Raw genomic sequence first — 27740 nt, forward strand, 5'->3', positions numbered from 1 at the left:
TTGTAAATTGGTGTGATGGTAGATGTTGAATTATTTGAGGTGGTGTAATTAGGAGGCATATAATTACTGAAAAATTGTTGATTAAAAGAGTTTAGTGAAAGTTGGACAAAATTAGGAGCTCCATAATTGGCCCATATACACTATATTATATGATATACGAGAACAAAAGATATCCACTCTACAAAATGCAAACGGTACATATTGTCTGAATCCACAAACAAAGCAGATTAATTTTCATTATAAATCCACATACATACAACAGATTGAAATTACTCCGTCTTGAATCTCGGAAAGATGCCAAAACAGCATTCCAATCATGATCATGCAAGGAAAAAAACAGTAGGCCTGCCTCCTTTCTCTCGATCTTTTTCCCATTGGTAAGCTAGAAAGTGGGAAATAATCAGTGACTCACTTTGAATATTTTTTTGATTTGGTAACTAATGTCTTTTTTTTTTTTGAGCCGCAATGACTTATTCAGCTAATTAAAATGTACATTTTAAATCCTTATTTCTTCAGTGACAAAATATGCTTTTAATTGTTGAGTGCCCAAAAATGTCCGCTTTCATTAGAGGTGACCTTTTGACTGAAATAAAAATTTAGTGATCGAAATATTAAAAAAAAAATTTAATTAGTTGGTTTAATTTCGAATATTGATTAGTTAACAAGCTTTCATATGAGATTTCAAATTGAGCGCAAGCATTGCTGTTAATTGAAGGCATTTTGTTTTACATGTTGCTTTAAATTTTATTGATGAGGTGACAAACTACAGAGTGCTTTTCTAAGTTAGTGAGATGAAAAACCATAAGAAAAAATTAAAACTATTTGATTGGTCACTAAATTTTGTGGCATCTCTAATTACATGTTCCAAATGTTAGGTTTGTGTCGGTTAGTGAGAGGATTTTGCTCAACATTCACCATTAAATGGATTGAAAGAACTGATAACACTAACATAAACAGCAAGAGGATTGGCTAATAAAATTACTCATTTGTCTAATGCTTGTTTTATAATCAAATATATTAAGTGCTCTGTAATAAAACTGTTGATGGATGCACGCACAATTCATAAATTTCATTACGATAAAGGGAAATACTCAATTACAATTGCAACAAACTTGACCTGGGGAATACATCAAATTATTACTCTTATGCATTGTCTTTAATTAGTGGAAGACATTAGATAAGGTTGAGGCCGCTGACTAGCAAGTCACTAGATAAAACTTTGTTTGCAGCTTCTGTTGGGTGGAATCCATCCCAAAACACATACTCTGATGCATTTGCACATGTTCCTGGAGACTTGGCATTGCACAGAAAAGATGTCTCTATCAGCCCCGAACCACAACATGCCTTTCTTGCTTCAAAAAATCCTGCAAAATAATTGATTTCAGTATATGTATAATCTTGCCTCAATTCAACCTTTGGCCTCACTCTTTCCACTCTTGAATGAATAACAAACGAGAGAAAAATAATTTAATCAGGATTAGTAGTTTTCTGCATTCAATTAGAGAATGAGGAAGTTGAGAAGTACCATTATCTATAGGTTTGGTGACAAGGTCTAAAAGTGGCTGATAGATATCCAAGACAAGAAGATTGAGATTGGGGAGCTTTTGTTTTAAGCTTTGCGATGTCATGTTAAGCTTATTGTTGAATGAAACAGCTGCTGCATTCATCTTCTCAACGCATTTGTTGGTATCCTCGCTAAACAGAGTTATGGATGCTGGAAGACATCCAATTGGTGGCAATGTTGTGACTCCAATCTTTCTTGCTCCCAACTTGTACAGTGCCTATTGCAGAATTTGCAAGAATTTAACTTTAGAGCAGATGGATTATATAAAATTCACCTAACTTATGTGCTGCATCAAGATTATTACTCCTGGAATTGCAGTTGCAGATATGCAATCAGAGAGCAATAGTGTTCGTGGAGAAAACATTACCTGTACAAAATTTACATAGGATTGGATGAGGATGTCTGAGAACTGATCAGGTGTGTATTTCTTGTAGAGCAGAGGATTGATGTAGTAGTTCTGAACAAAGTCACTGCTTCCATCACTCAGAAAGTGGATTGAACCATTTATGGTGGCTGAAGCATTGACTTTCCCCAGAATCACAACTAGCCTATTCTGGTAGTCCTTGTAAAGTGCCAGCTGCTTGCTTAGTGAAAGGGTATTCTAAACCATATAAAATATACAGTTAATATTATCATCTGATCAGCATTACACTCGTATATAGAATGTCTGTACATAGTAAAAGATTTTGTACTTACATATATTTTTGCAGTAGCTTCATAATAACCAGAACCTGCTGAAGCAAAGTTGGCCCCAAGCAACATGTTTTTCGTTGTTTTCGCCTTATTGCTCAGATAAGGCTTTGGATAATCAGTGAAGCCTAGATTCTCACCTGCATTAGCTAAAATTCGTTAGATAACTGTAAAAATCATACATTTGCATTGAGAAAACAAAGGGAGGAGAAAATGATAGGAGGGTTGAGATTGAAGAGAAGTACCAGTAAAATCTGTGGCAAGCTTCCCATTGCAGAACCTCCCTGTTGCTTCATGGTTAATGAAGTCTCTTCCATAAGGGGGGAAGTTGGCTTTGATTAGAGTCTCTAAATAGTTATTGTTTCCCACATCAACAATAGAATCCCCAAACAAGTATAGTGCAGGAACTAGAGGCTGTCCATTGACAACATTGAGGCCCAAAACTAGTAGGAAGCATGTCAATAGAAAAACTGAAGCGGCCATTGTTTTCAAGCAGTTAATCAGTGATGTAACTCAGAAAAAGAGAGGAATGATGATTGCAATGCAGCAATTGGATGATGCATTTATATAATTCCATTGATGTAGTATTCATTAGCCCAATTGGTTGAAAGGCCTACATCTCAAGAGATTTGATATGCAATTTTAAAACTCAACCCTCTTAACGTGGTAGATTGTGGGAAGTAGAGTACTCTTCTGGTAGAGTATCTAGATAAGAACAGCATTCAAACAGTTGAATGTTATGCCATATGTATGTTCACCAACTTGGTTAATTACAGCTACAAGTTTCAGAGCACATCAAACTTTTAAAAAAAAAAAAAAAGAAATAGAAAATTCCAGTTGGTCAATTAATATATTTGTGGGAGGGGGGGGGGGAAGAGGTCTAGGTAAACTTGGTGTGGTTAATACTGTCTTCGGGGAAACATATTTAACATGTTCATTCCATAGTGGAAGCTATTCTCTTGGTGTAATAGCTGCTAAGACAGATTTTCGTTTACTGAACATTTGATGCTAGACTAGCCAATTTTTGAAAAAATGATAAATGAATTGACTATAGTTTATGGTTGTCCTCCAGATTTGCCTAAATTTTGGACTCCAATTAACATTCGCTAGTTATCTGATCTAGTATTTTGCAACTCCTTTCTAGATGCAAGTAAGGTTGTCAGTGAATAGTTCTGACATCCATGAGGTTAGTTGTCGTTTAATTTAACTAGAGCAACATTTAGCTGGCAATAGTTCAAATTAAGTTTATTTGGCGTGTCTTGCTAGAAGTGTTATTTGAGCTGTATTGGTTTCTAATGCACCTTTACTTATGCATAGATTGTCCAAAGCCACAAGATTTCTCAACTTGAATTGATCAACAAAGGCAATGGCACAACAAAGATCAGATACAATGGCTCAAAGTCGGTTGATTTTTTCAACTATTTAACTTTCTTGTATGTGTCTTAAATTCTTACTACCACCAAATGAGTCTTTACAAACATCAGTAGCCTTGCAATCAACATCTAAAATCGAAAGCTTCATGAATAAAGTCACGGCAGTTTAGCAAGGGTAACATTCAGTGGAAAGCTGTTTTTTTTAAAAAAAAAAAAAAAAAATCTTTTCACCTATGAAGATGTAAATTTTAAAAGGAAAATGTATAATAAAGAAAATCCAACAGAGAAAAGTTATATTAGGGAGATGATTAAAATTGGGGCTACTTTTTCTTTTCTTGAAATTTTCTCGCAAATGATTTTGTTAGCATTGCAGATTAGTGCTTAAGGCTCTATGTATCTTAAACTTCATGCTGCTGTAAAGCATGAAATGGATAAAGCAGAAGAAATATCATTATCTGCTTGTAAGAAGTATTGGTGAAAAGAAAAGGGAAAGTTAATTAAATTGCCTCTTGTCGGACGGTGGAAATTATGATAAACTATTATGAGCTTGATAAACAAGCCTCTCAATTGCTGCCCGTGGAGACACACACTTTGCAAATAAATCATTCACTTAGCATAACTTTCGAAAACTAATTAGGAGCACAATCACGAATATTCCTTTAATGGTGATTATCATATTCGGGCAATATCAAATTACGTTTTTTTTTTATTTTTTTATGTTTTGCAATACGAAGAGATGTAGAGTAATACCAAGTAATTTTTTATGTTCGTAAATTCGAAATATTGAAAAATAAACATAGCTAAAAAGTTGTAAAAGAAAACGTTACTCTGAATGCTTGCTTGCTAATTTGCCGTATGGATTGCAAAATTCTTTTGTTCGCATGCAATTCTGACTTATAAACTTTTATATGGCAGGGGAAAAGAAACGTCAAAAAGAAAAAGAAAATAAAGTTGCACTTTAGTCGTTACTCTATCAAAAGTTTAGAATTCATACCCCAGCCATGGAAACTTTGCGAACAGATTGGTGAAAGATGGCCCAAACGCTACACTCCTATTTTCTGTTGTGAAACTATACAAATTGATTTCTTGCCATAAATCAATGGATACCCATACTTGAATCTGGTTATCACTGATGAAACAAGTAAAGTTTGTCTTGTTGATCCAATTATCCTAATCATCTATTGAAATTGAAGAACATTAGAGGCACTTGCATAAGAGGAAATCAAATCTGTCATCAGACTTGCCTTGTTCAAATTGTCCTGATAAATGATTTTTTTTTTTTTAAAAAGTGTACATTCAATTATATAAGTGAAAGTCACAAGTTTGATATTTCATCAGTGTTGTTTGTGCATTTACTTGACCCCATGGCCTGGAATTTTTTTTTCTTAATAGACGCTTTTCTTTTAGACTAAAAGTGCTTACTATTGAGCATAGACAAAAAAAAAGTAGCTGTTAAGTGCTTAAACACGTAAGCTTTCTGATAATCATCGCCATAATGCTTTTAATGATAAATGATGGAGAACCCATCAAAACCGATGGGTGATAGTCATTGGCATAATGCTTTAAGTCATAATCAATTCTATGTGCACAAGCACAAAATTGTGGATTATCTTAGTATAGGATTAAAAATCAATGATTGTTTATCACATATGTACTAATATACTAGCATCGTTATCTTATCTAAAGAAAGAAACAAGCAAATTCAAAAGTATTTTGTTGTTAATTTGATACAATTAGATTAGCCATCACTTAATTAAAGTGGAAGCATTTTTCTGAATACTTGATGCTAAAGCAGGAGTAAAGAGATTGCTCCCAAAGAGAAAATGTTATTAAAGAAAATCCTTTCGGATGGTGAAAATTGTTGTAAACTATTATGAGCGTGAAAGTTAAACCTCCCACCGCCGCACGGGAAGATTTTTTCTTGCATTTTAATTATTTTTTGACTTTTTATTAAGGATTAATTTTATATATGTGATAGTGTATACATTATCATCATTGTATACTTGACAATTAATCTGAATTTTAAATTAAAATTAAAATTTTATATTGTTGTCAAGCATCCAATCATAATAATGTATATATTATCAGTATATGTGTGATTAATTCTTTTTTTAACCCTTTCACCCGTATCCACATGCTTCCTACCCCCAATTTGTGAAGTTACAGATCCGAACCTTGAACTTGAAATCTAGGTAATTAGTTACTTACTAAACTTTTAAGAAATAACTGGAGGCAATTCATGGATTGTTCTTTCTGTGACACTCCTACTTCTCTTTAAAGCGAACCAAAGGGTATCCGCGGAACGCCAATCTAACTCTCGCCAGGACTCAAGGCAACAATTCATGCTTAACGATACATAATGATTAATACAAGCCAAATAAAAGAAAAGTCGCTTCTATAATCGAATATCCAAGTCTTACACCACGAGTTCAAGATACATCAGTTATTCAATTCTTACACTAGGTTCCCAAAAGATACATCAATTCCCAAAATATACAACATCCACAATGTCTAGTCAATTATATTTAAAACCCTAATATAAAAGTACATCCAAAGGGTTTTTCCGAGTTTCGCTCCAAGTCCATACCTATTAAGGAAAACAAATCTACGGGGTGAGCAATTACTCGTGGGCCAAGAACACGCATGCAAGCACGTTGTCCAAGTAACAATCCCAATTAACGAGTAGAACAATAATATTCAAGTAAATGACAATTCAAGCGAGAACAGTAAGCAAAAACAATTTAAGGATATAGGAGCTCTCAAGAGCTATTATCCACTTGCATGATTAAGAACCTCCACGAGTTGACACTCCATCAATCGGGTAGGTTATAGTCCGTAGAACTTCACCTATCCTGTCCCCTTTCACCATTACATACCCCTGTACCGGGCCCGCCTTTCATTTGTTTGAGGTAATGCCAAGCAAGACCTCTCAATAGGTCAAGTTTTTGTTTTCTCATGGTTCACCAAGGAGCCCGACCAAACCCATACTGGCTCAAGTCCAAGGTTGGCTAGTGAGAATTGGGTGTCCCTCACACTTACCATTAAGAGTCGAGGAGATTCACTCCAATCGACTTATGCAACCATAGCATAAATAGTCACTTAAACACTTCACTTAATTCACTTAACAAGTCACTTCAAGCAATTCAAGCATTTTATGTCAAGTAATTCAAATACACTTTGTTTAAATGAGAACGAGTGCAATAAAGTATACACTCGACTCAGCATTTTCAAAATCTCCAATCACTAATAGCAATTAAGCACGTATCAAGTTCACATACAGTTGACACTCACCAAGTAATTCAAGAAGTAAAGCACACTTGAGGGTTCAGGAGTTCACCATGGGATTCTCTTGAAGGTGCTCTTGAGTGCCTGACCAATTGATAATGAACTACCACTTAGAACTCCAATTATCACGGAAGATTGCACACTTGTACAAGCTAGAAAAATATCATGAAGATGAACCTTAATTACTCGTAAGTCGAGACTCAAAAGTGGGGTTTTAAAACACAAGAGAAATATGATTTCCATCTTTGAAATCAAGTGCAAAATGATCAAGCAATATTGAAGGAAAAATGTGAGTTCTAAAAACTCAATTTCCTTTAAATTCGAAAATTTTAGATTTGACAAGCAATCTTTGGAAACTCGTATCTCACTCTCTGTGGATCCAAAATTGGAAAACTTGGTACCGTTGGAAACTAATTCCAAAGTACTAAAATTTCCTAGGAAACATTTTTCCATGATTCCAAATGGATGACATTCAAAATCCGGCTCAAAATTGTTGTTTTGGGCTACCAAGACAGTCGGGGTTGGTTTTTGGCCAAATTTGAAAATTCGGCAAAATTCACAGAATATGAACTAGCCTCTCAAATTTGAAACTCATTTAGAGTTACAATCAAAGTTTAAAACACAACAAAGAGAACAAGAATCGGAGTTTTTAGCTCCAAGATATAGCAGCTCAAAATTGGTTCAAAATGAAGACCATTGAGCAATTTTCCAGGTTTGAAACATGAATTTTGAGACTTTGGTTGGGCATCGAAATGAACTCAAAATGGCACCAAATTTAGTAGTATTACCATACCATATAAGGGTTATTCCTCTGTCGAATTTCCTATAAAAATTTGTACAGGAAGTTAGTTAACAAAGCCATTAAATTTTCAAGAATTTCCAAGGTAAATCTGCCTTGTACTTCAATTTTCCTTTTCCTAACTTTTGGGTCAATGAAATCATCTCAAACATGGTTCATTTATGAATAAAAGGACTAGGAAACATCCAAAATGTGTTTGGTAGGTGATTAATACCAAGAGTTTCAAAATACCAAGTCCCAAACAAGATTGGCCATTGATCAGTCCAAAAATGAGGGTTTTCAAGCAATGATGCAGGTCTGCAATTTGGCCATAATTCACTCAATTCAACTTGGAATTGAACGTGGTTAGTGGCGTTGGAAAATACATTCATAGGGTTACAATTTCTCAGAAGTAATCATTTTGAAATTCTGTCCACAACTAGTTCAAATTCGAGCATCAAGTTGCAGCTCATAACAGATTTTCCAACACAGAGGAGAAACAGGACAGGTGACTTTGAAAGGCTGGTACAGTTCATTCAAGTGGAATCAGGGGATACATTTTATACCGTTAGAAAACTGGAAGTTTTTAGTTTCTAATGGTGCAAACGACACTCAATTTTAACATCGGAGCAAAGAGTTATGGTCATTTCAAAATCGCTGCCAGAACAACTCTGGACACGTTTTCCAGTTGTAAAGAAATTTTGAAATCTCAACTTTTGGCCAACCAAATCAAGTGATTTTTGGTGGAAACTTTCCACACAACCTATACAACATATCTACATCAAAATCAAGTCAATTGGACCACAAAAATATGCACCAACAAGTGCGGCAAAGCAGGGGCAGAACCGGCACTTTTCTTCCTTTTGTTTCCTTTGAGTTTTCTTTCCACTTTTCAACTTATAATCACTAGTTCAACCAATAATTCAACATAAACAACACCCAATATCTTCACCTCAGTTCAGAAAGTCCATTGTGAGATTTCATAGAGCCCACTTACAAGATCTACAAGAATCCAAGACTACCCACATGAAGTTACAAGCTTCTAAGTGCAATATAACTTACAAAAACTAAGATTCAAAGGTTTGATCGTCATTACCTCCTAGATGTTGCTAGAGTAGAAATTTTCGGTCCTTTGAAGCTCAAGAAAGCCGTGAGGTTGAAGTTTCTTTCCTAACTTAAGTTGATCACCAAGTTATTTGCAAGGTGTAGTGTGAATTTGAGGTGATTTGGTGCAAGAAAATGAGGTGAAATGAAGGAAAATTTTTGGTCTTCTTCTCTAAGGTGATGCATGGCTGTTTGAGTGAGAAAGAGAGAGTTGTTGCAGCTGCAAAAGCTTCTTGAGGAAGCTTAAGAATGTGTGGCCAACAATACTCCAAAAGTCAACTAGGAATAGTGCGCATACGCGCATTTCGTGCTCGTTTCCTCTCGGGTTTATTTCACTTGTGCACTAAACCTCTAATGCACTTCCATTGATACTATTATTATTCACTCTTAATAGTCTAAAAATAAAGGTCTAAAGTCCCTCGATTAATCGCGCACGCGAAAATCCGTACTTCCGATTTATGCGCGATAGAACTAAATTTCTAAGAAATTCTTGTAACGATAGTATTTCTAACTAATACTTGAGTAGTTAAACATAAAAATTTCTATTTTAAAACTAATGTATGAATCCTCAATCTCCAAACTCACTGTACCCTCAAATCGATTATTGCCTTCAAACGCGTGTTCACTATTCTCACTAGTCGAGTTTTCAAAAATTAAATTTTGTAAGAAATCATTTTAAAAATATATACAAGTCATAGTTCCATGTAATTGGGTCTAAAAAGGGTAGAATAAAATATTCGGAGCAAACGGACAATTAGATATTAAAATAAGCTAGTAATAAGAGTTTAAAATAAGTAAATTTGCGAGTTCTCACACGAGTCTAGTATTAATTTTTCAAGTCTCCAATTTGTCGTGCGGTACGACTTTCGAGAAATTATCGACGTACGCATAATAAAAACTTTATTTAACTTAATTACATCTAATCTCTCAATTAACTCTTCTTAGTCCCCTATTGATCATCCTTAATTCTCCAAAATCATTGTACTCTCAGATCGACTATCATCTCGAAGGTGTGTATTTGTTATTCTTCAATAAACGAGCCTTCGAAAAATTTAAATTTGTTAGCGAGACGTTTCAAAAGTATAAATAAGACATGGTTCCATAAAAATGAATTTAAAAGGGTTGAAATAAATTGTTCGGAGAAAACAGGTGAATAAACATTTAGATAAACCAGTAATATGAGATAAAATGAGAAAATTTTCGGATCCTCACACTTTCACGCCCATGAATATATTTTGACGTTATCAAATTGTGATCACGCAATTTTGAATTATGCCGAAAATTAGACTAATAGAAAGGTAACAAAGCAAGTCGTTTGAAATCTAAAGTAGGTAACAAACCAAGGTTTTGTTTGTAAGTCTGAAGCATCGGAAATTAAATAGAGCAAATGTTGACTTTGGTCCCTAACTTTTGATGTTTACAAAGCAATGGATAATACTAATATCTCTTCAAGAAATATTTTCAGTTATGAAACAAATTAGATTCAAAAATCAAGTGCAATTAAAAGGGACAAAGGCTGCTGAAAGCTGTCGAATGCTTGTGAAGTCAGGATCGAACGTCCGATACTCATTGTGCAACTTCGGACGCATGAAGAACTCCATCACCGGACATCCGAAAGAATTAAGACATTCCACCTAGCTCACTGACCTCTTTCGGATGCAAGCATCGGACGTCTGAAAGAATTGAAGAAAATCTCTTAAGTTCACTGCCTGCTGTCGGACGCAAAAAACAGGACTATCGGACGTCCGACACTCCCAACAGGTAGTTGACTGTTTAGTTACTTTCTATCCATTGGAAGTATTAATAAAGCACTTTCTTGGTCTCCTATAAATAGAGTGTGGTCAGATATTTCAAACAACTTTTGCATACTGAAGATACAAAAGATCTAGAATAGTTTTAGTAAGAAAACACTCTCCAAAGAAGATTTTTAGTCTTAGTAGTGTGAGGTTCATTGTAAGCTTTTCATTTGTGAGTGAATACTTTATGAGTGTAGCTCTGTGAGGGTTGTCCTGAGGGATAGTAAAACTTCCTAACTTGACCGAGTGGAGTTCGGGACAAAGAGGAGGTAAACCTTCCTTTGTACACCAGAGTGATTGTAATTCATCAACTTGAAAAAACTTATTTGAATTAATCTACAAACTCAAGAGGAGTTGAGTAGTTAATTGGTTTGCAATTCTTTTCTTTTTATTTACTTACTGTTACATTTGTGATCTTTACATTGTTTATCTCTTCCACTTGGTTGTCTTCGATCCTAACAATTGGTATCAGATCTTGGTCTCCTAATGATTAAATTCAAGCGATTTAGAAGTAAAAATGACGACCAATAATGTCAAATTTTTTGAAAGACATTCTGTCATTAGACCACCTATGTTTAATGGGTCAAATTATGTGAGTTAGAAAGAAAGAACGGTTATCTTTTTGCAATCAATTGATATTGAATTGTGATTTATTATTAATGAAGGTCCATATGATGCCTCTCTTATAGATGAAAATACTCATAAATCTAGACCAAAAACAAGAAGTGAACTGACTGCTATGGATAGAACTCATCTCACCTTAAATGCAAAAGCTATGAATGTGTTATATTGTGCTTTAGACTCAAATGAATATATTAGAGTCAAGGGTTGCAAGTCAACTAAAGAAATTTAGGACAAATTGAAAGAAATTTATGAAGGTAGTGAGAATGTTAGAGAACAAAAGAAATCTATCTTAGTTACTAAATATGAGTCGTTTAAGATGGAGTCTCATGAAAATATTGATCAAATGTATTGTTGATTCAATGATCTCATTAAAGATTTAGAAGTGTTGGAAAAAAAATATTCTCTAGGTGAGAAAAATAGAAAAATCTTGAATGTCTTGTCCAAAGATTAGGAAAGTAAAGTGATTGCTATTGAAGAGGATAAAGATTTGAATACTCTGCCTATTGAATCACTTATCAATTCTCTGACCTCTTATGAGTTGAAACTTAAGACTAAGGTACAAGAGCAAGAAGATGCAAAGGTAAGAAGGAGTATTGCTCTAAAAGCATCCCAAGATGAAGATGATTCGACCTCCTTGGATGGAGAAGATGTGAAAGTTGATGACAGTGATCTTGCTCTCATCACAAGAAGTTTCAAGAGGATTCTCAACAAAAGAAGATTTAGAAGAGGAGGACCTAACAATTCAAATTCTAATCAATTCAACAATGCAAAAAACAAGGGAAGATATGAGACTAACAAAAAACAAGGTGACAATTGCTATGAATGTGACCAACTTGGACATTACATGAGTGAGTGTCCAATGAAGAAAAGGAAAGGTGAAAGAAAACCCAAATTCAACAATTTTCAATTCACATGGAATGAATGCAACCCCGATGGTGAAATTGAAGATGAAGAAGAATTTGGTCAATTGGCTCTTATGACCATTGGAGATTATGAGGTAACAAGTTGTAACTCTCAATTTGATAGTGATGATGAAACTGATGATGATATTGAATCTTTCATTAAAAAATTGCATGATAGTTTGAAAGAATCTTATGTTAAAAACAAGGGTAAAATACATAAAACCCCCTTGTGCTTAAGGAAATTGACACGAAACTTTCTCATTGTTTAAAAACACCCATTTAACCCCCCCGGTGCTTTGGACTTCTTAGGATTTTACCTGCTAATCGGCTGAGAAGCTAGCGAGTGATATTAACGCGACCTAATGGTCACTTGTGACTAGAAGAAACTCGTTTTCATTTCAATTTTGCCCTCCGTGTCTCTTACAAATGAAATCCACCATAGTTATAGTTTTACAAATGAAAAAAATGGACAAAGAAATACAAAACTAAGACAAAATAATGTCAGAGTTTGAAAAAAACACAAGGCTGAATTGGCAAATTTTGAGCACACCAAATTTGGACTTTGCACAAAAAAAAAGAAACAAAGAAATGGTATTAGCAAGCTCCAGATTGAAGTAGTGATTGCTAGAATGGCGGCAGCAACTGTAAGGAAAGAACAACAACTAGCTAACTACTTTACCTGCCTCTTAAAAAAAAAAGGAGTATTCCTCCTTTCTTCATCCAAATGGTGGTAATGTTGTACTAACCAGAATTACTATCGGTGAAGTAGATTAACAAAATCTCCCGGATACAAGTGGAGACCAATCAGTGGCCAGCTGATTTATAAAATGAATGAACAAAGCAAGACGAAGAAGAAACAAACTTAAGAGGAAATTTACAGTAGTTGTGGTATCAAAGGAGGAAGAAAAGAGAAAAAAAAAACTAGAGAGCCCTCTCCTCTGTCCGTACCCAAGAGAGTCCCAGTGGCCACTGCAGTGGCCCCCCACCACTACCAAAACAAGAGTAAAGAGACAGACCAATCAGTAGCCCAGCAGGCGGCAGCAAAGAAAGGCGAAAGGGTTGCAGACAAATAGCAATCAGGTTGCTCCGATAGTTGCTCCGATAGTCCCTCTTGCCTCTCACCCATGGCTGGAAGAAGAAGCAGCGGCAGCGGCAATGAATCATCATCATCATCATCAGGTGCAGTAGCAGCGACAGTGTGCAGAATACCGGATGACCACATCTTCTCCATCTTGTTCCGTCTTCCAATAGACTCAATCCTCTGCTTTGGTATGCCTCGCAGAAGATTGAGGTCTCTTACTCACTCCGACGCTCTCTGGGAATCCATCTGCAGGTGCGACTGGGGTTCAAAATATCCCAGTTTTCTTCAAATAATACTTTTTTTACCAAGTTTCAAAATATCCCCAACAATTTAGTACCAAAACACCTGCCATCAAACAAATCAACTCCTCAGAAATTTAGGGTTCAAATATGAGATTGCCTAGTTAATAGCTATGCTCGATTCGTTGCAACCCTCAACCGATCTGTACAGAAACGCTGACCGATCTTCACTATAATTCAGACCTATCTGCATAGAAACACCTCTTTCTTGGTTGTAGATTTAGGGTTTCTCTTTCTACACATTACACATGAAGTACTCTCAAGATTTACTAATTGCATCTGTACCTTTTCAAATATTATAAATGAGGGTATCTTTGGTATTTCATATTGTTACTGGCTTCCCAACTGGTTAGCAGGTAAAATCCTAAGAAATCCAAAGCACAGGGGGGTTAAGTGGATGTTTCTAAATAATGAGGAAGTTTCGTGTCAATTTCCTTAACCATAGGGGGATTTTATGTATTTTACCATAAAAATAAGGAATTGAAACACAAAATTAGTTTTTTTCTTCAAGACAATGTAAATCTTTTTCAACAAAACAAAAAGTTGAAAATTGAAAATGATTACTTCAAAAAGAGTGAGACTGTTTTACACTTTGAACTTGATAGAAAAATAAATCTTTGTGAATTGTTCAAAAAGGAACAAGGTGATTTGAAAAAAAGAATGGATGGTCTAAATGAATTGCTTAAATACAAGAAACAAGTCTGTTGTCAAAAGAATAAGTTGAATTCTAAATTTAACGAATTTGCTATTTATAAGAGAAGACAAGTAAAATTTATTAAACCTGTTCATATAAATAACTCTTTGATTATGTGTAATTTTTGTTGTCAAAAAGGTCACATGAAAGTGATTGTTATGTGAGAAAAAACATGAGAAGAGGCATGAAATGCATGTGGATAGTTAGGCATAATACTAGCTCTAACAAATAGGAGATATTGGTAAGATTGATGAGATTCTTGTTCATAATGCTTTTTTGTAATTCTCTTTTGATGTTACTGATGCTTTGAACTAAGTTTTTCTTGATATTTTTTACTGAATTTGTATGATGTCAAAAAGGGAGAGAAAAGAACAATTCTGATATAATGATGATTTGCTTTGTTAAACTCTTTGTGCATGTTGATATTTCTTCTGGTATCAAGTCTTTGTGATATGTTGGTATGTTGGTGATTGTTGAATTTTGGTATCATTTCTCTGTTTTTATTTGGAATATTGGATTCTCTTTTATTGTTGCTAGATTACGGTATGAGATTTTTACTCTCATCTTATGATGACAAAAAGGGGGAGAAATGGATGCTATATGTAAGGAGGGTTATTCTGAAATTATAAGTTTGGATGCAATGATTGAGGAGGAGTTTATACTCACATGCTCAATCTTTTTTTCTTCCATCCATTGTTTTGTCATCATAAAAAGGGGGGAGAATGTTGACCTTGGTCCCTAACTTTTGATGTTTACAAAACAATAGAAAATACTAACATATCTTCAAGAAATATTTTCAGTTGTGAAGCAAATCAGATTCAAAAATCAAATGCAATTGAAAGGGATAAATGCTGCTAAAAGCTGTCGGACGCTTATGAAGTCAGGATCGGACGTCCGATACTCATTGCGCAACTTTGGACGCATGAAGAACTCCATCACCGGACGTCCGAAATAATTAAGACATTTCACCTAACTCACTGACCTCTTTCGGACGCAAGCATCAGACATCCGAAAGAATTGAAAAAAATCTCTTAAGTTCATTGCCTGCTGTCAGACGCAAAAAATAAGACTATCGGATGTCCGACACTCCCAATGGCTAGTTGACTGTTCAACTGCTTTCTATTCGTTGGAAGCATTAATGAAGCATTTTCTTGGTCTCCTATAAATAGAGTATGGTCAGATATTTCAAACAACTTTTGCACACTGAAGATACAAAAGATCTAGAGTAGTTTTAGTGAGAAAACACTCTCCAAAAAATATTTGTAGTCTTACTGGTGTGAGATTCATTGTAAGCTTTTCATTTGTGAGTGAATACTTCATGAGTGTAACTCTGTGAGGGTTGTCCTAAGGAATAGTAAAACTTCCTAACTTGACTGAGTGGAGTTCGGGGCAAGGAGGAGGTGAACCTTCTTTTGTACACAAGAGTGATTGTAATTCATCAACTTGAAAAAACTTGTTTGAATTAATCTACAAGCTTAAGAGGAGTTGGATAGTTAATTGGTTTGCAATTCTTTCCTTTTTATTTACTTACTGTTACATTTGTGATCTTTACATTGTTTATCTCTTCCACTTGATTGTCTTCGATCCTAACAGCAAAAAGGTCATTTGAAAAATTTGTACCCTTTTATTTATTAAAGTAAATTTCATTTACTAAATTGTTAAAAATTATCCAGCACAATTTGATTTAGATTAGAAAAATCTACAGTAATTATAAGTTAAACATGCACTAGAAATAACATATCTATACTAGGAAAAAAGTTACTCTTGATAATACATGATTACCAATTTACAGCTAGCACTTGTGCAGTTATATGGATTGCAAACTTTTCTTCTTTGAATGCAATACATATAATTGATTTTCAAAATCGTAACTTCCAGATTCCCAACTAATCAGTCTAATTTATTCATATACAAGGGCAAAAGAAAAGTCAAAAAAGAAAAAGTGGGAGAAAAAAACAAAAATAGATAGACATACAGCCTGAGACAGGGACACTGGAAATAGATGTGAAAATATGCAAATTACAGAAAATAAATTTGTACTTTTGTCCTTACATTCTCAAAAATTTTATGATTCTTAACCCTAGAAATTTTGCGAACTATTGTAAAAGGTCCATGGATTAAAATTCCATATTTGGGATAATAAGCAAATTGCTTTCTTCCATTAAATGGCTGAAGGCATTACTGCATTTTGGTTCTCAGTTCTCAGAGTCATTAATTAAGAAGGAAAAGTTTGTGTTGTTGGTAGTAAGCATCCTATGAAATTGAATGATACTTAGGGATGGCAACGGGTGGGTGGTTGCTAGCAGGGTGAGAGCGGGTCTACGGGGAGTTTTTCTCACCTGGGCTTTTAAACAAGGGTGCGTTCCCCGTCCTGGCCCGTGCTTAATTTTTTAATATTATATATATAAATATATAATATATAATTAGATATAATTGTATACATATAATATAAAATTGATAATGTGATATTTTCTTATAACAAATAATGTAATCCTTCTTGTTAATTTTTTGTGGTTATAAAATGATAAACATATTATGTTAGTTTACCTTTTTTTTGGTTATGGTATATAGTTTAAAAAAATAACAATAATTGTTTTAGATTTTATGTAATATCAAATATAAAGAAACAAATTCACAAGATCAAAATAACTTTTAAACTTTGTTTCATATTAAGTTTTTTCTTTTGCAAAAGATACAAAGGAATGATTAGTATACAAAAATAAAGTTAAATATGAAATAAAATTAGTAACTAGATGGGATAGGGGTAAGGGCAATGAGGGACAAGACAGGGATGAGGGGAGCTTTTGGATGACTGGATAAGAGCAAGGAATCTCATCTCACCCCTGTTTCATTGTCATTTCTAAGGATATTGAAGGTATTTGCGAGTTGTCATGATTAATCAAAACAGAATAGAATTTGTAAGTCAACTATATTTATTAGGAGTTAATAGCATGGTACCTGATTTCGTTTAGAGTAACTTTTTTGTGTGACATAAAATTAAAGAACCCTTGACCTGGAGCACTTTTCCCAAAAGATGCTTTCTTTCTGTCTTCAAGTGCTTACCAAATTAGCAATGCCATTCGGAAGCGGACAACTCCAAAATATAAACCGTCTCATTATAATGGTTCCCAAAAAAAAACCGATGGCTAAGACTTTGTTAATCATCTTTTGTGGCCATATGGTTCCAATTATTCCTACACATATAAAAAGGATTCTATGGTTTACTGTTGATAAGTTTTCATCCATCTCTTATAGAGTTAATTTAGTAGTTTAAGTCACTATCATAAAATAGCTAAAGTAAATTGTACATGAATGTAATGCACTTTTAACCTTTATGTGCTCATCCAACATATAATGCATGTGGAGATGTATTATTAAATGTTAGTATTGGGGTGGATTTACCTATTTATCTTCAAATGTGGTTTTTAAGTTTTGCATTTGTCTAAATTAAACGGTTTTTGCGGAAATTCATACTAAGTAATCATTTAGAATAATTAAGATTACATTTAATATCTATGAGAAAAGTAATTTAATTGTAGTCCATTACAATCATAACTCTTGCTTACTTACAATTCTTGCTTTTACTTCCATTTCACTGGAATGCAGCCTTCTTTATTAATTTCTTTCTTTACCCCTTTTAAGTCAAATAAATTGATCTAATAGCCAATGTTCTTCTTTATCTTCTTTCCTTTTGCTTCTACGATCTTTTGCTTACCCTTTCTAAGTTTGTGTTGCTATCTATTTCTTTTTTCTTTTTATAGGATTTGTAGGTATTTTAAGCTAGAATTTTTGGAGAGACAAATTTCATCTTGTTATTAAGGTAATGAAATTAGTTATTTTAAATTATTCTTTGCTTGAAAGCAAATTTGTTTGTTCTTTTATTCAAAATTTTTGGTGCAAAATTTCTTCTTTTCTATCTATTTTCAAAATTCATGTTGTTTTGTTAGTTTAATTTGTGAAATTTCATTTAATTATATGCTAATGAATAATTCGAGTCTTCATATGACTTAGACCCTATTTGATAACCCTATTCAATACTTAAATTTAATGAATTTAGATCTTAACATGTTCAAACGCGTTTGACCACAAAAAATTAACATCTGAATTAATTAAGTAACACTAAATTTTATAGGCAAAACTTGCTCTAAAAAATAAGTGATAAGCTATTCACCTATCTCTGAATATGGTATATATTCAAATGTATTAGATTTAATACTTAACAATTCAATAACTTAATGGATTTAGACTTCAAATTTTAGATTTCAGACTTCATTTCACTTTTATCAAACACATTCTTAGTCTCTTAGTTTTTTCTAAATTGGTAAAATTACTTTTCTGCATGTTGTTAACTAAGAGTTTTCCTCAAATAGGTTGAAGTGTTGCTTTGAATTCTTTGATTACCATTCTTCTAATTAAGGTACATATCCTTGGAATTGTTTCAATGATTAAATTTATTTGCTTACAACTTCTTTTTAATACGTGGTTTTGTATTTCGGATTAAGTTTCTCAATATGTTAGATTTCTTATTTTTAAAATTACTTGGTTTAGATGACATGTTAATTGTGTATGTCAATCAATGGTCTAACTAAATGATCTACAATGCGCTATAATTGTATATATCTTTGGATGAATATTTTTCATGCTTGCTTTTGTGTGTATACCTTTCTGCTTATACGTGGGTTGATGATTGTATATTAATTAGCTATTGAAACCAAATAAAAGAAGAGAACAATAGCTAAGACCCAAATGAACCTAACATCATCCCACTGCTTCCTTCATTTTCATATACTTTCACTTTTGTTTGTTTTACGCATTACTAAGAGAGTTTAGATGGATGTGGCTAATTATGTTTGGCTTAAAGTGTACAAGGAAGATTTTAGCCAATTGTTCATGCAGGCAAACCCTCTTCATAAGTTTCTATGCACGGTATGAACACCACTATTTAGTTATTATTATGTTCTAAACTTGAAGGGCTAATTGTTTATTCAGTTTTTATGACATTAATATTTGATGAACCAATTATTCAAGTTGCTAAAGAGGATGGTGAGAAGTGAAAGTCTGAATAAGATCGAGCTTACACAGATTTGCCGGAGTGTTAGTACAAATCTTCAAGACTTGTCTTGAAGCTTTCCTAACACTAAGATTGTTTAGAGAGAAGGAAAAGAGAATTCTTCAAGTCTAGAGAGAGAGAGAGAGAGCTTGAAGTGAGTTGTAATATATTCAAACACTCCATCTATGTTCCATTCATAGATGTTGTTTGCATTGTATGAATTTTCGTGGATGTTGGGTTTTTCCTCAAGGCGAACGTCCCGAGTAGGTAGCTCGGATATAGTATAGTTTTTGGGGATTAAACCAGTTGGGAGTATGATTTTGTGAAAGGAGGTTTGTAGTTTATTTAAAGTAGGAGACTCTTGGAGATCTTCTTTGGTTATGGTGCAAGCTGATTGGCTAACAATTGCAGATCTTTGGTTATTTGATCCTTGTTTGGATATTGGGGTAAAAAAGGATTATTCGATTTTGGCTATTCATTTTTCTAATTGGTCTAGAGGCTTGATTTGGAGGTCCTTATGAAATTTGATTGGTATTTCATCAGGTTCGAAAAGTGAGTTTGAGGAAGAGGTGTTTGTGAAGGAGTTTTAGGGATAGGTCTAGTAAGGAGTTATTCTCCAAGTGTTTGTAAATACTTGTTGGTGTAATCATGCTATTCATAGATTCCTTGGATGTCCTTGGCATTGATTGCTTCCTCATCTTGGGTAGTTTTGAACTGGAATGGCTTGGCATTAATTTCTTTTGATTTATATGAAAAGGTTATTGATTTTGGTGGCAGAAGTTCTACTTTGGATTTCTCCCTCAGTTGTCTGCCATATTTTAACTATTTTTGTTGCTTGAGAGAAAGGATAATCAATTTTGCTTCTTTGAGAATATACGTCAAACCATTCAAAGAACTGGATGTGTTGCCTTATTCTTATCAAAAAGTTGTAGAATGCTTCTTGTATTTCTTGTCGGGATTTTCCTTTGTATTTGTTGAAGAACCATGTTCTTTCCGCATAATTATGTTATGCATAAAACTCTATCTTGAGGCTCTATTTGTCGACCTGGTACTCGAATGTAAGTACCCTTAACTCATCAAGTTGAGGTCGATTGTCAGTCATGAAGGAATATGTAGGAGACTTGAGAAGTTATTTCTGATCAGTGTCTTCAAAGGATCCATCTTGGATTTTTGAGGGGGTAGGTTTGCTAGTTGCATATATTGCTTGTGGAATTTTAGAAAAGAGATCCAAATCTTGGAGCCGAATTGAGATAGAGGAGGTTGAAGTTCTTTCTTAGATTGATCTTCTTCTTGATACTGAGTGTCTAGGCATATCTATACTGGTTGTTGATGAGGATGATACTTTAAAAGATCTATTGAATTTGATTTGGATAGCTCCTGAAGCAAACTGTCAGATGCTTGAAACTATCGTATTTTGTATTGCTTCTGCTGGTGCTACTTCAGGAAGTATCCAACCTTTTGGAAGTGTGACCTAGTTCTAGGTGATAGATCTTGGAACAGTGATCTGAGATCTAGCCAGTTTCGTTTGGAATAAAACTTTTATCCTTTTCGTAGCATTTTTAGGGCTCATATCCTAAAAGCTGAATTCATAACCTTGTATTAGTTCCTATAAATGATAACTACTGGAAGAGTTCCAGTCTTGACTCTATAGTTAGCAGTTTTGATATTTAATGTTAAAGTATCTAGAATATTTTTATCTATTAAAGAGATTGTAAAGTTTGAAAAGCAATCAAAATATATTGGTCCTCACAAAGGCTGGTTTCTGCCATTTCTAGAAGGGAATCATTGAATTCTAAGAGTCTATTATCTCTAAGGCAGAGGAATAAAAATGTGTCTAATTCTTCTCTTGTTAATGGTTTGGCTGCAATTTGTGCTAATCCAAAATCAAGATAATTATATTTTTCTTTATATTTTTTTCTATTGTTCTTTTGGATAATAGTTTGATTTCTTCATGGTCTACATCTTTTTTTTTTCCAACAAACAGTAACAAGCTTTATATTAACACTTGAAAATACAAGAGTAAATTACAAAAGGGGCAACTGCCCACAAATCATTTCGAGCTAAGTCGGTTAGCCACACTGGGGAATGATTTTCCCAATCCAAGTCATTAACTAGTTTTACTACATGTTAAGCTAGCATATGACAACATTGGTTTCCCGTTCTATGGACAAAAGAAAAACTGCACAGTTCAAGGTCTTTCCTTAATTCTACAATGTCTTCCAAGATAGTTGCTAGGTGTCCCTCCTGTGTTTTGCTTGCATCTATCTGATCCACCACTGCTTTACAGTCTATCTGGACATCTATGTTAGTCCAACCTGCATTTTTGGCCATCATTAACATTGCTCTTACAACTAAAGCTTCTGCAATGCTTGCTTCTCCTCTTTTGTGTTCTACTAGCCCCATTGCCCTAAGAATCTTCCTTGTCCTGTTCCTTGCAATAATACCTTTGCCTGTTCTAATCATTTGAGCCGAGATAGCAACGTCTATGTTGATCCTAATGACACCTACCTTTGGTGGCTCCTATTTCCTTTGGTGTTGCTGGATTGTGTGAGTGCTGCTGCACGTTTCTCCTTCTTTTGCATTTGCTTTGTCGAATTCCATCCATTCCCTTCGCGCTTTTTGCATAGTCTTTAGAGCATCTCTTGTTTCCTCTTCAAAGATCCTTTTGTTTCTTGCTTTCCACAGCTGCCACAATATGATTATAGTGAGGTTTATATGATCCATACCTTGTTCCTTTTTTCCCGTCATTACTGCTTGCCAACATTTCCAATTGTTGTGCAGTAGGTTTTCGAATCCTTCCCATCTGATAGGAGCTAGTTTCCATACCTTCTGCGCTTCAAGACAGTAGAATAGCATATGTTTCAATGTTTCAATATCTTCACCATAACCGTTACAGATGTTGTCTACTTTTCCTGTTCTCATGTAAATTAGCTCTTTGAAGGGAAGGCAGTTATTTAAGCACTTCCACATGCAATGTTTGTGTTTAAGTTTGATGTTGAGGCCCCGCATCTTTTTCCAAACATTTTGTTTGCTTCTTTCCCAGCTTGTTTATGCTCTTTCAGCTTCTCTCGAACTTTATTGTTCGGCTTCCTCTTTGGCCAACATGTAACTAGATTTAATAGTATAGCTTCCTGACACAAAGTGTTTCCAAAAAAATCTGTCCTTTCTTTTAAAGCACCTGATGGGAATACTTGCTATCATAGTTTCCTCATGGTCTACGTCTAAGACTATAGTTTGTTCTATTGTTTTGATTGTATAGTCTGTAGCATAAAACATTCATTTTTATCTTTTTCATAAATATCAGTTTGAGTATATTTAGGAATCTCTCAATTGTCTATGTCTTGATTAATATATGATATATTAATTTCTTCTTTTAGTTTGGTGTTTGAGAAGGAACTAGAGGAGCTAGAATTCGTTCTGAAAAAGGAATCCATGAGAAATAGAACTAAAAAACAAACAAGTAATATTATAATCCTCTTCCCTTTGGCACGGAATCCTTCCGGATCCATGGAGAATAGCTGTGTTTCTAGGCTGATTATAATAAAATAATATAGATCTATAAGGTTTAAATCTAAACTTTTGAAACTAGTTATCTATGAGTGACTACTATATTTCCAAACAAATTATAATAAAAGTAGTCTAGATCCAGAAAGTTGGATCTAATCTTTTGAACACTTCACCGCCCTGGATCTTGGACCATAGGCACCTTAACAGTCTTACAAGTTTTAATAGCCTCTAGCTCTTACTGCCTGGACCGGCGGTTGGCAATTATAGGTTTCATATTTATTTAACAGATCTAAATTTATAAATCAATACTAACAATATTATAATATGTTTAGAAAAATAGTAACCACTAAACTAACCAGTTCATTATAGATCTACACTAACAATATCATAATAAGCAAAGAAAAATAGCCATTACCCAATTTCCTTCTCTAACTCTGATACCAGACGGGACAAAGGGTTAGCCCTTAAACCAAAAAAATAATGAACAAGAAGAGTAAGGCAGTGAGTTGTAGTCGGACTACAACTAATAGATCGGGGGGTATAACTAGCCATGAACAAAATATATAAACAAAATACGTAAAACAAATAAATGAATAAATGAATTTGATCAAACTCATTGATCTATTGAATTTGATCTATATATACATACACTGTACACAATTCTGTCTGGTTGAATATTAAACATATATATATAAACCCCGTTGTCCAATAGGAAAATATTTTTTCTTTTCCTCCTTTGAGAAATCCGAAAGAGAAGAATTGAATTAGGGAAATGATCAAGAGAGGGGCTAATTTTTCTTTTCTTGAATTTGTTTCCATAAATTTTTGGTTAGCATTACAGATTAATAATTTAAGACTCCATGTATCTTAAAGTTGATATTGTTGTCATCCTATTCTTCTAGAAACACCACAACTGAAATTAGTAAAGCAGATGAAATATTATATGCTTGTAAGAAGTATTGGTTAGAAGAAAAAGGTTAATTAAATTGCATCATATCAGATTGTGAAAATTAAATTGTGGTAAACTCTATAATTAGCTTTACAATTAATCCTTTAACTTCTGCGCAATGTGACTCATTCACTTGGCAAACTTTCAAAAATTACTTTGCAGCAAATCCTAAATTGTCCTTTAATGGCGGTCATCATATGCTAGCTATACCAAATTAGGTTTTTTTTTCAATACACAACAAATAAGTAAATCTTTTGTTTGTAAATTTGAACGTATAAAAAATAAATAGAGCTAAAAAAAATTGCAAAAGAAAATGTTACTTGAATGCTTGTTTTGACTCACCTCTATACACTAGTGAAAAAGAAAGCCACAATGAAAAAGAAACAAAGTTGCACTTTAGGCCTTGCTCTATCAAAAGTTTAGAATTCATACCCCATTCAGTTTTATTTTTACCCATGGAAACTTTGCCAGCACACTGGTAAAACATGTTCCGATGCTGCACTTCCATTTTCTATCGTGAAGCTGCGCAAATTGCTTTATACCCATAAATCAATAGATACCTATAAATCATTCTGGTTCTCACTAATCATCAAACAAGAAAAGTTTGCCTTGCGAAACCCCAAATTTTTTTACTTTCTTTCAGGCTTTTGAGTATTTATAATTAAGTTCATAAATTTAATCAGTAGTTCAATAAGTTTGTTTAAGCCTTCAAAACATTTTACTGATGTTACCTTTTTGTCTCCACCACTAATGGGTAATGGAGTAACTAAATAGTATCCCACTTTACCTCAGCTACTAATGGATAGTGAGAATCAACTATTTCTAGAGTAGCTGGCCACCACATATCTTGTGGAGTGGGAGAGGCAAGGCTTGAACTCTTGATCTCCCATTAAAGTTGCCACTTAATATGGCTTTACTTAGATTCATATGAGTGCGTAATGCATCCGTATGGTCCGATGATAGTTCAGTCTCCATCATTCTCCGTGACCCAAGAGTAGGTGTAGATAAAAAAAAAAAACTAATGGATAGTGGGAGTGGATAACTGAATTCACGTGCTAAAAAAATTAAACTGAATTCACGTGCTAAAAAAAATTAAACTAACCAACTTAGTATAAGTATCCCTTACTTGACAGCATAACTCCATCTACTATGTTCATATGGTCCAACAGTGGTTCGGTCTCCATCGTTCTCCATGATCCAAATAGGTTAGAGTAAGAGTTGGAGTAGATGAAAAAAAAAACTAATGGATAGTGGGAGTGGATAACTGAATTCATGTACTAAAAAAAAAAATTAAACTAACCAACTTTGTATAAGTATCCCTTACCTGACAACATGACTCCATTTACTATCTGATAAACAAACATATAGAAACTTTTGATAAACTTGCAATCATCCAAGTGGGAAGGGAAGAACATAGAGGAAGAAATAAGGGCAATCTTCAAAGGGAATTTGGCTTCAAACTTTGACCAAGTTTTTGATTACATATTTCAATAACCTAGTTATCATATATAATTTGCTTCGGTGCTTACTTTTACGGAAATGAATAACTTATACTATAATTATTGCTTATATTACTCACTTGTCATGAAGCAGAGATTTAAATTGAAGAATTAAACTGAAGGCGTGTTTTCCATGGACAAGTCGTGAAATGTAATGGAGAGGCACATCAGAAGGCATGGATTCAGAACAACGCTTTCATTGGAAATTAGCTCAAGAAACGTGAGTTCAACAGCAATGGTCCTGCAACAGAATTTGGCACAAGAAGGCCACGTGTCCAAGCTAGATCTGTAGTGTGGAGGAGTTAGTTATTAGTCCTAACTTTATATAGGGAGATTTAGTGATGGCATAGATAGAGACTATTTTGTAATTAAATAAATTTGGGATCATTCCTAGTCCATTTTCCCCTTCCCCATGTTTTCCTTCTTTCTTATGCATCTTCTTTCCTATTTACGCCATTTTTCTGTAACTACATTTGCTCATATCAATATAATATCATTGAGTTGGTTTCTGGCCATTGACTTGTCTTCTTGTTAATTTTTGTGAAATGTTTACATTGCCATTTTAACTATTTATTGTTCCATTCTCCTTAGCCTAGCTTGGTACTATCACAGTGGTATCAGAGCCCAACTACAAGCCATTGAGATGACTAAGACTTAGGAAGAGATGCTGAGAAAGGATCTAACGGAGCTGGAGAGTGTAGTTAGAACTTTTGCCAATAGAAATGATGGAATAGAATAGGCTGCGAGGACAATGGAACATAGATAGGAGAGCACTGAGAGGGAAATCAAGAATCTGCATCAAAAGTATGAGGGGATGATGAATATGATGGCACAGATTATGTCCAAACTGAATGATAGGGGAAAGAAGTAGAGGAATGCAACTCTGGGAACGACCAGAAGATCGAGGTGGTCAAAGGGAAGTATGAAAATCCAGAGGGAAAGGGGGGAGCAAAATTGCCTAGGATAGACTTTCCTTTGTTTGATGGGGAAAATCCCAGAGAATGGGTCAGAAGAGCCAACAAATACTTCCAGATCCATGGAGTAGAAGAAGAGTTGAAATTTGACATTACTCAACTCTACTTTAAAGACAAGGTAGACATCTGATTCCATGGAATGTACCATGAGAGAGGAGCAGTTCCATGGAATGAGTTGGCAATGGCTGTATGCGAGAGGTTTGGACAAGGAGATCTAGAGAAGGCTATAAAGGAGTTTAACAAACTGGTGCAGACTGGGAGTATAGCAAAATACTTGGAGAGATTTAAGTTGCTGATATCTCTGGTAATGTCTTCCCTTCCTGGACAACATGATTCTTATTATAAATCCTGTTTCCTTGTGGCTTGAAGAGCGAAATTGTTAATATGGTTAGGATAACCAAACCCCTTACCTTAGCAGATGCTATTGAATCTGCTAAACTATAGGAGAAAAATCTAGAAGCCATAAGGAAAACACAAAGGAAAATAATGCAGAAATAGCCCTTCTTATCTCATTTACAAAACTCTACAAATGAAGTGGCCTAACACATAATACAAGAAACCAGAACTTACTCTCAGTAAGAACAATAAGAAAGGGGCACACTCAGATAATCAATTCAAAGGAATTACTAATTCTGAGTTCAGTTGCCGGAGAGAAAAAGGGTTGTGTTTTAAATGTGTTGAGCCCTATACCTTGGGGCATATCTGGAAACAAGCTCATATGCACTTCATGTTGTTAGATGAGCCTATTGAATCTAGTGACACACTTGAGAGGCAAGGGGGTGATGCTGAAGAATTTTATGACTATCCTGACGGGGAACTAAGTAATGAGAACATAGAAGTTTCCATTCATGCACTAGTTGGAGGAAATGAACACAAGAGTATTAAAATGAGGGGTAAACTAGTAGTGAGAGAGATATTGAATCTTATTGACAATGGCAGTATTCATTGCTTCATAGATGAAAAATTAACAGAAACTTTATGACTGCAAACTACTGGGCACCTTTAACAGTCAATGTAGCAAATGGGAAAAAATTAGAATCCAGGCAACTACAAAAGATATTGCAATAGAATATACAAGGACATGATTTCCAACATCAATTTATTAACACCCTAAAGTTGGGAAGCTATGATATGGTGCGAGGAGTTGATTGGCTAGCCAAATATAGTCCTATTGAATTTGACTTCAAACAATTGACCATGAAATTCCATAAGGGAAAAAAGCCAGTAGAGTTAAAAGGAGAAGTAGGGAAGCTAAAGTTGAAACTTATCAAGGGAAGTAAACTAGATAAATGGAAAAGGAAGCAGTCATATGGGATCACTGCCCAACTATATGTAGTAGAGGAGGGTGAGGAAACTCCTGAGAGGATGCCAACAGAAATGAAGGTATTACTGAACCAATTTGGGGAAATGTTTGCTGAGTCACAAGGCATGCCTCCAGTCAGAAGTCATGACCATGGCATTCCACTGAAAAAATGGGCAACTTCATTTCAAATCAGACCATACAGGTGTCCTTATGTGCAGAAGGCTGAAATAGAGAAACTGGCCAAGGAAATGTTACAAATGGGGATCAT

The 27740-nt window shown here is 34.4% G+C and overlaps 1 protein-coding gene across 1 annotated transcript; it reads right to left on the minus strand.

Moving 5' to 3' along the window:
• Positions 1 to 1044: 1044 nt before the first annotated feature.
• LOC113738369 (GDSL esterase/lipase At5g22810-like) lies at positions 1045 to 2794 on the minus strand. Its single transcript, XM_027265543.2, has 5 exons — positions 2500 to 2794; positions 2261 to 2394; positions 1932 to 2165; positions 1526 to 1781; positions 1045 to 1364 (listed from the first exon to the last, which is right to left on the minus strand). The coding sequence occupies exons 1-5, from the start codon at positions 2735 to 2737 to the stop codon at positions 1174 to 1176; spliced, it is 1053 nt and encodes a 350-aa protein (XP_027121344.1). The 5' UTR covers positions 2738 to 2794; the 3' UTR covers positions 1045 to 1173.
• Positions 2795 to 27740: the final 24946 nt, after the last annotated feature.

The sequence above is a fragment of the Coffea arabica genome, chromosome 4c (assembly GCF_036785885.1).
Source record: "Coffea arabica cultivar ET-39 chromosome 4c, Coffea Arabica ET-39 HiFi, whole genome shotgun sequence".
NCBI lineage: Eukaryota > Viridiplantae > Streptophyta > Magnoliopsida > Gentianales > Rubiaceae > Coffea > Coffea arabica.